The 11,195-nt window shown below is 38.2% G+C and overlaps 1 protein-coding gene across 3 annotated transcripts in view; it reads right to left on the bottom strand.

The window, feature by feature from the left end:
* Positions 1-3,674: 3,674 nt before the first annotated feature.
* LOC141442832 (transmembrane protease serine 12-like) overlaps positions 3,675-11,195 on the bottom strand; it is a 49,797-nt gene continuing 42,276 nt past the window's right edge. For 2 of the 3 annotated variants that reach the window (XM_074107958.1, XM_074107960.1), the window contains exons 7-9: positions 7,725-7,901; positions 6,679-6,838; positions 3,675-5,071 (exon numbers count right to left, since the gene is read on the bottom strand). In XM_074107958.1, coding sequence (XP_073964059.1) covers positions 4,878-5,071; positions 6,679-6,838; positions 7,725-7,901 — 531 coding nt within the window. In that variant the 3' untranslated portion in view covers positions 3,675-4,877. The remainder of the gene's footprint in view (positions 5,072-6,678; positions 6,839-7,724; positions 7,902-11,195) is intronic. The other variant, XM_074107959.1, reaches the window with a different exon arrangement.

Raw genomic sequence — 11,195 nt, forward strand, 5'->3', positions numbered from 1 at the left:
CCGCTAGTACATCAAGTCGTGACAGCCAATGGAATGCCTCACACGCCTCGGTCATCTATGTTGGCGACCGATCGTTAAATCCGTCAGATCACGAAATTCCTAGGCATATCGTGAAATGGCGCCATTTCATGATTTGGCTAAGGGACATCCGCCATATTGTTCAGAACTCACCGTTTAAAGATTTGCCTAGTGACGTTTAGGCAGATCATAAAATTCCTAGGCATATCATGAAACGCCCCTAATTCATGATTTGGCCAGTGTAGGAAGATCACGAAATTCCATCATGAAACGCCGCCATATCGGTACTAGCACTTTGCCGGCCGCTCATCGCGATATGCCGGGCCAACTTTTAGGCATAACATGAAATGGCGCCATTTCACGATATGCCTAGGAATTTCGTGATCTGGTGGATTTTACGATCGGCCGCCGACATATACATGACCAACATTCAATTCGAAATTAATCCTTCTGGAATTGAATTAAAAGTCAAGTTGATTTGTCGCTGGTTTTTCTGTGGCGTACAGCGCGTCATTTTGTTTAATTATCAATGTTTCGTTTGTTTTGTGGCGACGAAGAGGTTAAATGAGTGACATTTTAATATTCTTTATGATATAATGATTATGTGGAACTTTATCATTTAATGCTAAATGTCAAAACATCTGCAGGAGGGGTGCTGATGCTGAGAGAGCACGATTAATACTAAGTTATCCAGATAAATACTAGGATGGAAAATCATTAAGTATGCTTCATCGGTAAAATAATTTAGTCATTATCTATCTTTATAAATCCCAATCCCAATCCGCACTGGGCCGCGTGGGAACTATGGCCCAAGCCCTCTTGTTCTGAGAGGAGGCCTGTGCCCAGCAGTGGGACGTATATAGGATGGGATGATGATGATGATGATCTTTATATATATAAAAGAAGAAACGGAGTGACTGACTGACATAAAGATCAACGCACAGCCCAAATCGCTGGGCCTAGAAACTTGAAATTTGGTACAGGGTTTTTTTTATGATGTAAATGATAAATGAGCACTAAGAAAGGATTTTAGAAATTCATCCCCTAACGGGGTGAAATAGGGGGGTGAAGTTTATATGGTATATCTCATTTCTGGACTTTAGAGAAATATGAAAATAGGTGTATAGGTTCTCGATTACAATTAAAAATTATCTATCTAGGTAAATCTAAATAGGTTGTTATTAGTATTGTATTATTTTTAATTTTAGAACTCTGACATCCTATTTTTTTTATTGTTTTGTTTAAATGTAATTCAATCGCAATTAATTAAACTACTAACATTATCATTATAATACTGTTACTAACATGAAGTATATGGGACAAGAGCCTGAAATAAACGTTAAAATAAGAAAAAAAATAAGAAATGGATAAAATTCCCCCCTAAAGAAGTGAAATGGGGGGGTAAAGTTTGTATGGAATTATTCTCATTTCTGGACTAAGAAGTATGAAAATAGGTGCATAAGTTCTCGATTACAATTAAAAATTATCTGTGTAAGTGAAATGGATAAATTCCCCTCTAAATGGGTAAAATGGGGGGTAAAGTTTGTATGGAAATTTTTTTGGACTTAGAAGTATGAAAATAGCTGTATAAGTTCTCGATAACAATTAAAAATTATCTGTGTAAGTGAAATGGATAAAATTCCCCCCTAAAGGGGTAAGTAAAATGAGGGAATAAACGACGAAGAAGAAGCTTTGAGGTAATGTTTTTTTCGAACTGATCTGATGCTGAATCCCGAAGGATAGTAGGCACCAGAACTCTGTATTAAACAATGTAACCATGCCGTGTTTGGGCTTAATGGAATCGTTGTGGATGCACTTTGGCTACAAATTACTAAAAAAATATGAATAATGTAATAATTGATAATTGAATAATTAGTTATTTAATAATTGTCAATTCAATAATAATTAATTTCTATCAAACTGTCATTTTTCTTGCAAAAGGTCCTTATTAGATGGAACTAAATAAATGAATATATATTAGAGTATTTGGTTTTGATTTTTTTCTTTTGATTTGATGATTTGATTGATTTGATTTTGTTCAAAATTGTTTTGATTTTGTTACAAATCTCAATATTTGCAAGACTTATCTATATGTTTGTTACGAATTAATTTTAATTCTGGCACTACCTTCTACGTAGACTGGTGCCAAGAGTGGAGTCTCCTATCATAATAGGTAACAATAACGCCGTTGAAAAGCCACCAACCCGTCATGCGGTAGAAAAGCAAAATGGGATAAAAGTCGCAGAAAAGCCACCCGGTACGTCTAGATAAACTAATCGGGATGAGTCCAGAATCATAGGTATATTATTCGGTAACTAAATATGAATAAGGAGTGAACATTTTGATGGCATGTATCTTTTGTAAGCTGCTAGGCAGTCAAAACAATAACTAGATCATTTATAGACGCGCAAGCGTTACTTAGCTTTGACAAGTTCCGTTGGTCATCTGCGGTCTTCTTCATCAGGTCCAGTTCACCGAATTATATTTTCTGAATTTAAATATTTGACTTGGTGTTAAAAATGCCAAAATAGCATACTTACGTGTGCTTTTAAAATTTGAAGGTTCCATCATCAGGTCCTGACTTGGTGACAATCTGATTACTTTGCGAACAAAAAAAGAACACACACCAACACAGAAAAAAAACATACAGACGAATAGGCTAGATGACTAAAAAAACTGTTTAGTCCGTCAGTTAGAAAATTAAAAAATATTGTACACGTATTTTTTCTTTTGTTTGACAAATAAAAAATGACGAGGATACAGTGCTTAGAAGTTTTCGAGTGATGGTACGATTTTTAAGATTGGTTTTTTGGAATCTTTTGTATTTTTTTTTTTTATTTCAATTCCAAATTTTTACTTTTACGGTCATCCCGTAAAACCGAAATTGAAAATACAAACTGAAATATAGATGCACAGAAAAAACAGAAAAATAAGACCATCACTGGGAATCGAACCCAGGTCCTCGGTAATCCGTACCGCGTGCTATACCGCTACACCACTGATGGTCAACGGTACCGACACGAATTTCCCTATGCACCTCATATCTCAGCTTGTGTTTCTTACTTAGTCACTTAAGCAGCGACGCTAGCGACATCTATGCCGTAAGCCTCAAACTTTTTCGGCATTCCTTTGGAACTAACCGCTCACCCGGACAAGAGATATCGTTTCTAAGCAATCAAATTAAGATTGTTTTTTGGAATCTTTTGTATTTTTTTTTTTTATTTCAATTCCAAATTTTTACTTTTACGGTCATCCCGTAAAACCGAAATTGAAAATACAAACTGAAATATAGATGCACAGAAAAAACAGAAAAATAAGACCATCACTGGGAATCGAACCCAGGTCCTCGGTAATCCGTACCGCGTGCTATACCGCTACACCACTGATGTCAACGGTACCGACACGAATTTCCCTATGCACCTCACGGTACAATTTTTACCTAATAGTGATTTCATAAGCCCCCCCTCCGGAAGTTTTATGATCTATATACCTTTGTCGATTTTTAATAATTTGATAAACCGAAAAATACGTGTCCCATATTTTGTCATACGAGTAATCTAACTGTTAGACTAAATAGAATGATATATTTTTAACCCAGTCGTCATCCCTATTGAGGACCTCCTCCTTTTTTGAAGTCGGTTGAAAATAGCAACAAGTAAATAGGTAGGTGTTTATTTATAGGACTGTATAAAATAAAACGTATAATAGGTATTTCAAATAAAGGTTTTATTATATAATATATTTGCATTAAATTTCTGACATTTTAGTTTTAACATTGTACAATTTTGCTATCAAAAGGAGGTTTTAAAAACAATACATATTATCCCAAATTGGGAAAGACGCTCCCCAAGGGGGCTGCGAGACTGTGCTCAGAGGCCCACGGGGGAGGAACAAAAATTCGCGGAATGAAGTTTAGGAGGGAACAATATTACATATACAAACTTTATGCTCACTTATAGTGAACCGTAAGGGAACCCTATTTAGGTAAAAAAAAAGAATTAAAAAATGTTATGTTAAGACCGTCTTTTATTGGCGGTATTGCCTTGACAGCAAATGATTTCGAAATAAATCGGTAAAATAAATTTACGAGGACAAAAATTTCATACCAACGAAGAAGTGAAGGAGGCAATTATGGCGAATTTCGAGGACAAAGAAAAAAATATTTTTTATGGTTTCTACAAATTAATTAGTAAATTCAAAAAATGTGTTGAACTCGAGGGTAATCATATTGAAAAATGAAAAAGAAATATTCTGTTGTTTTATTTTAATTCACTACTTCTTCGTTCCGCGAATTTTGTACCTCCCCTCGTACTTCTTTCTTCCACGCGGTATGGGACGAGGGTAAAAAGAGATGGTCAATGTGATCGGGAGCGCCAGCGTACGACAGTTCGGCCACGAGATCAGGTTAGTATCACTTCATCTGAAAGCTGCTGGTCTAAGTAGCAGCAATTGTTCTAAAAAGCAAGTGGTCTAAGAAACAACTGGTCTAAGAAGCGAGTGTCTAGTCGGTCTCCGTTCATCGTTAATTCTATGACCCGAAGTCGCCGGAGCTCCGCGACCACGTGGCTGAGTGAGACGCAACTGTAAGCTGACCTATCTATTTTCAGGTTTCCGACAGGAACAAGTTAGGACCGCTTGCTACTTAGATTTAGACCAGCCACTTTTTAGACGAAGTAATACTAACCCGGTAATTATATTATTAACTTTTGACACGCTACGACATTTGCGACAAACTTTTGCTAGGTGCGGTGTCATGATCCCAAGTGTTGCCATTTATTTATGATATTTCGATCAACAACAACAATATTTCGATCGAGCTATCACTTATGATGAAACATCGCTAAGTACTTAAAAAGTAGTTACGTGATCTTTAATAAATGTGGCGTGGGACAGGATGTGTGTAAAGGCAGTGTATGTTGGACGTTGCAGGCGTGCTCATTGCGGGGCGCCGCGGACGCCACGCCGCGCAGGTAGTAGCGCCGGGTCCCGCGCTCCGCGCTGGGGAACACCAGGCCGCCGCCACTGTCTCCCGTGCACACCCCTGCACCCGTACCTGTAGAACTCGTAATAATTAGAGATGCAACGGATAGTGGTTTGGCCGGATACCGGAACACAGTTCAAAGGGTTTTCACGGAGGCAAAATATCGTTAGATGGCGTTTGTATCGTGAGGTCCGTTTGACGTTTGCTCGTGATTGGTTAAATAACTAAATGGGCCAATCGCAAGCAAACGTCAAACGGACCTCACGATACTAACGCCATCTAGTGATATTTCGCATCTGTGAAAACCCTCATTCAAGCATGCGCGTGGCACTCCGTGCAGGTTGCAACTTGTTCAAAGACTTCTACCTAGGCTTACAACCTTCTTACAACGAAAGAAAGCGCGCTTTTTACTTCGGTAGGTACAGTGCAATTAATTAACATAGAATAATATACTGGTGTTAATAATTGATACAAGTATATTTATAAATAAATACCAGTTTTAAATGCCCGCGACTTCGCTCGCGCTGAATCAGTACTTATGTACTTAGTTTAAAACTATGTGATCCTTTTGATCCCACAGGAGCCATTGATTATTTTGGAATAAAAGTAGCCTATATGGTAATCCAGGGTATTTACTACCTGTATGCCAAATTTCATGCAAATCCGTTCAGTAGTTTCTGCGTGAATGAGTAACAAACATCCATCCATCGCCATACGAAGAAATGTGCTTATTTTTTATTGTCCATCTTCTTCCCTCCATCTCTCGAGAAATATTGATCTCAGAGAAAAAAATGTGTAAAATCTTTTTGTAGACAATTGTATGTAAATTACTTATGTCTTAGAACATTTTTTGCTGTGGGCCAGCGTTTACGAGGTACTTATTTAGGAAAATCTAAAAAATGGGACCTTTACACCCCCAAGTGAGCTCCACCCCCACCCATCAGTACTTTTAGTATGTGGGTTATAAGTTCTAACTTAGAACACCATTCCCTACAACTATGCCAAAATTCGCTTATACACGAGTTTTACCCCTGAGAGGCAGTTTTTGGTCTTCGTTCGGTAGGCTGTTTAATTTGTATCAAAAAGGGAAAATCTAAAGACCACTATTTTTAAAAGTTGGTGAACGTCGCTGTTATTCAATTTGACAAGTACGATCTAAGTTTTTAGTACATTGTGTCTTAAGGGCGGTAAATAAGGAATTACGAACGAGAGTCTATTAGAAGCCCGAAGTGGAAGACTGAGGGCTTTAATGAGTCGATGTTCGTAATAAAATTCTAGTATCGCCCGTGCGACATACAATGTTTTTCATCACATTTGCGAGTAAAATTTTATATTTGTAAAAGAAAAAATATATTGTTCCAAATATTGGCGATACCTTAGGCTGCGCTCTTGGCAGCACCGCCCTCCCCCTCCCCCTCCCGCAGTATGCGCCGCAACGTGCGCGTGCGTGTGGGCCATCGCGCGCAGCACCATCAGTACGCACAATGACTCATTTACCGACCTTGGGCTTCATGACAAGCACATTACGGTCGAGGGTTTTATTTGGGGGGTTGCAACCAAGGTAGCCAGCATGTTACGACACGAGCAAGTGTGATGAAAAATTATTTGCTCGTATTACAGGCCACACCGGTATTTAGGACACTTGTGGTAATAAATAAGAAGACAAGGAGAGTACTTGCCGTTCATGTTGCCAGCGCAGAGTTTGTCAACAGTGATGAACAGTTTGAAGTCAGCAGCCACATCAGCGATGCACTTTTCCTTATCCACGTACGGCATTTCCGCCGTCTGCAGCACCTGGGATGCAACACCGTCCTCCGATGTCCGGCCCCAACCTGTAATCTGTTCTTTAAGTTTTATAATTGGCACAGAGGACCCCTTATATTGGTCATCAAAAACGCAGGGGTGTACAAAATTAAATGTTATATTGGAAACTATATTTTCTGTCACTTAAATTTAGATTTGTCACTAAACTGCGATACCCTTATTATACATATCTATCCCTAAAAATTATATTAGTCATAGTCATTAAACAAAACTGTCTCTAAGTATGAATCATCAGATTAATGTAAATATGTAAATAGTTATTTATTAGGTAAAATACCATTTATTATTAGTTTAAAAACATACCCTCCTTTGGGCAGCCGATACAAAAAGTTGGTTATTTTTCTTCAAATCCATAAATGGTTCTTGTTCATGACTGGTGCCAACACACATTTTCAGGTACCACTGTCGAGTGGTATTTTTTAACGCCCGACGCAAAAAGAGGGGTGTTTATAAGTTTGACCGCTATGTGTGTCTGTCTGTGGCATCGTAGCTCTTAAACGTATCAACGTAGCATCGTAACTCGCATTTGAATGCGGTTTTTTTTATTTGAAAGCAGGTTTTCTAGCGATGGTTCATTGACATGTTTTATCAAAATCGGCTCAGCCGTTTTTGAGATATTGAACTTTGAAGTTTTTCTTGGTTAGGTTATAGGAGTGTGATTTCAAAATAGCCACAATGAACGCCAACTCGTCACTCGCATCCACCGGTTGCCCGCAACTCTCACGGTGTCATCAGTCCACCTAGTAGGAGGACGGCCAGCGCTTCGTCTTCTGGTTCGTGATCGCCACTCGAGGATGTTTCTCCTCCAACGGTTCACGTCCTTCGAGCGATGTGGCCCGTCCATTGCCACTTGCATAATTATTTTTACAGCTACCTACGCATAAGACTCAGACAATCTTACCGTCCCCTTATTAGTACTTCGCAGCTGTTCTTTGTCAAACTCGGCGCCGAAGTCGACGCAGACGGGCCGGATGTAGGTGGTGTACACCACCGGCGTTGACATGAAGACCAGGGCGATGTCATCTTGGAAGTAGCGTTCTTCACCCGAATATGTATCTGGAATCTTAATTTCTTCGACCTGGGAATACAATTTATTAAGATATTACTGAAACCAGGCGTTGCATTTAGAGCACCACGACACTCAATTGTGATGTCTAAAGCGCTAGAATTATTTATACCCAACGGCTGCCGTATGATCTCAGAATACTTGTCACATTAAAACCGGTGTTTTTTGATTTATCTACATCCATGTCATAACTTCCCTGCAATGTTCAGAGACGATAAGCAAATGACCTATGGACCTAATATAAAGAAACTTCTACTCGTATCTTATCTTGAGTGACCACTAACGGCCCATACTTTGAAAGTTTGTACTAAAAGAAAATGATAAAAAAACTGGCCAAGAGTGTGTTGGACACGCCCAAGATAGGTTTCCGTAGCCATTACGAAAAAAACTATCTTCTATAGGTATAATACAATCTGTTTAAACTCGGTGTCTGTACATTAGAAATATTTGAGAAAAACTGTTACTAGTGGCCTTTATTAGCGTAATAGAACCCACAACGATTTTTAGAATTAGAGGTATTGTCTGTTTGTTAGTTTGTCTATGCATTCGTTCACGCTAATCTCAGAAAAAGCTTAACATAGAAGGATGCGGTTCACTGATGTGCTATCTTTGCCTTGGATTAACATTTAGTGTTTATTTCAATCGGTTCACAATTAAAAACCGGCCAAGAGCGTGTCAGGCACGCCCAAAATAGGGTTCCGTAGCCATTACGAAAAAAATCAGTAATATTTTTCTATGAATTTCGTATTTTATACGGAATCATCCAAGTTCAGGTATATTTTATACCTTAGGCTGCTATTTACTCTTCAACTAAGTACTAATAATTCTCAAGCAAACTTAGACGTTATAGTTTTCCTTGTAAGTTTGATATACTTACTACCATCCTGAATTTTTTCAAATTTTTCCACCCACCGGTTTAGATTTTAGAGGGGGGGACGCTCGATTTTAATAAAAAATTGCATTTTGAAGTTGAATATTTCGCAAACAAATCAATGAATCGAAAAATCGTCTTAGCAAACCCCTTATTCAACGATACCCCACACCATAGGGTTGGATAAGAAAAATTAATTTTTAATTGTACCATTTTGTCGGCATAGTTTACCATATATCCGTGCAAAATTACAGCTTTCTAGCATTGATAGTCCCTGAGCAAAGCCGCGGACGGACAGACAGACAGACAGACATGGCGAAACTATAAGGGTTCCGTTTTTTCCATTTTGGTTCCGGAACCCTAAAAAGATACGTCAATTAAAAGATTATTATCGAACAGTTTTAGAATAATCGTGGTTGATTTTGCGAAAACTTCGGTTGAGTATTCATTAAATTTTTGATCAATTATAGACTATAAAATGATTTCAGGTATATAACCCATGTCCCATGCCTGCTATACTGCCACATCTCAAAATTTTGATTTCTTAGAAATTGCAGATTCGTATTCAGAATTGTTTAATTTACGACCTTATTTCGAGAGCTATAGCAAAAAGTGTGCTAAGGCGCGCTTATAGAAGAATTTTCGGTATTTGAGGGGGTGAAGCAGACGACGCGGTGGAGGCGAATGCAGGGCGCCTCGCGCGTCTGTCACGCAGCCGTTGACGGCCTTATTCTTTTGTATCCGTATTCTGGTTAATGTGAATTCCGGATTTTTCCTTAAATTATAATTACACATTTTTTGGTTTAATATAGAAAATCTTCGTTTAATATGAATAATCTTGGTAATAAACAAATTATTATGCCTCTTCATGCCCACAGTTTGATTTAACGTAGGTAATGGATAGACATTTAGACTGAATAGGTCGATAGATAGATATGACAGATGGCATGCTCTTGTTTCGGAGGCAGACCCTCTGGGTCCCTGAGCCAAATTAGTTAGATAGATAGCTTATTAGTCTGGTCAACATTTAGGATACTTTATGTTACGGAAAATAAATATTTTTGGATATAATAAAAAATTGCTCTAAATCGGATTCCCGCGCGACGCAGTCGACGGCACAATTAGTTTTAAATAAATTTATAGCTCTTCCAAAATTCTGGAGCATGAAGCGATGCTTTTCTATTTTCATGACTTGAGAAGTATGGATATGTAGGAGAAAGTTATTTATCTTCAGTCAGAGAGATGCAAAGTTGATTGTCTGGAGCATGAAGCGATGTTTACGCTATTTTCGTCGCTTGAAAAATATAGATATGTAGAAGAAAGTTCTTTTTCTTCAGGAGGAGGTTCTACAGTATTTTTTCATGAAGATTCTTTTTCCCTTAGTGGCATTCCCTGAGCTCGACGGGAATCAACAATTTCGGGTAGTAACCAGTCCATATATAAAATGAAATTAGTTTGTCTTTCATTTTTTCCCCAAAATGTATCGTCTATAAGTATGATTACTGTTTTGAGGTGATGATTTCACCAATCCACACAGCAATTATATACACTGTGCTCGACACGTGACATGGAGACCTTGGATCTGGTCATACCAGTTACTATTTTTGTTAATTTCAGTAGTTTTAGTTTCCTTTTCATAATTCTACATCTGAATTTCGTTTTCTTTGATACATTTTTCAAGTCCATTCTAAAGGCTACACTTCAACCGGGCACTTTATTTCACTTTTACTTAAAGATGATACATTTGGGAGAAAAAATTAAAGACAAACTAATTTCAAATTGAAAATACAAACTGAAATATAGATGCACAGAAACCAGAAAAATAAGACCAGCACTGGATATCGAACCCAGGTCCTCGGTATTCCGTACGCGTGCTATACCGCTACACACTGCCGTCACCCACTACTGGTCACTGCTGGAATACGAGGACCTGGTTCGATTCCCAGTGCTGGTCTATTTTTCTGGTTTTTTCGTGCATCTATATTTCAGTTTGTATTTTTCAATTTAGGTTTTATACGGGATGACCGTAAGAGAAAAAAAAAATTGGAATGGAAATAAAAAATTATAAAGATTACAAAAAACCAATCTTGATTTACGTGAAGGTAAAATTAAATCGATCCCTATAATAAATAAGTCGCTGATAAGGTAGGCGGTAGGCGTCGTAATGTACGGTCTGGTACACACGGACCGCATTTCCAATTGCAATCCGGCTGTAAAATGGCAGAACTACATCAGAACTGCGTAAGAACTGCACTCCGACTGCCTAAAATGGCAGTTGGAATGCAGTCCTCTGACAGTCGGGTCCAGTGCTGGTGCAGTTGTACTAATGCGCAATAACTGCATCCAAACTCCCATTTTGCAGCCGGATTGCAGTTGGAGTACATGTTTTTGTCAATAAATTACTAGTGCAAACCAAGTGCAACCATCTTATTTTA

This window comes from Choristoneura fumiferana, chromosome 26 (genome assembly GCF_025370935.1).
Source record: "Choristoneura fumiferana chromosome 26, NRCan_CFum_1, whole genome shotgun sequence".
Classification (NCBI taxonomy): domain Eukaryota; kingdom Metazoa; phylum Arthropoda; class Insecta; order Lepidoptera; family Tortricidae; genus Choristoneura; species Choristoneura fumiferana.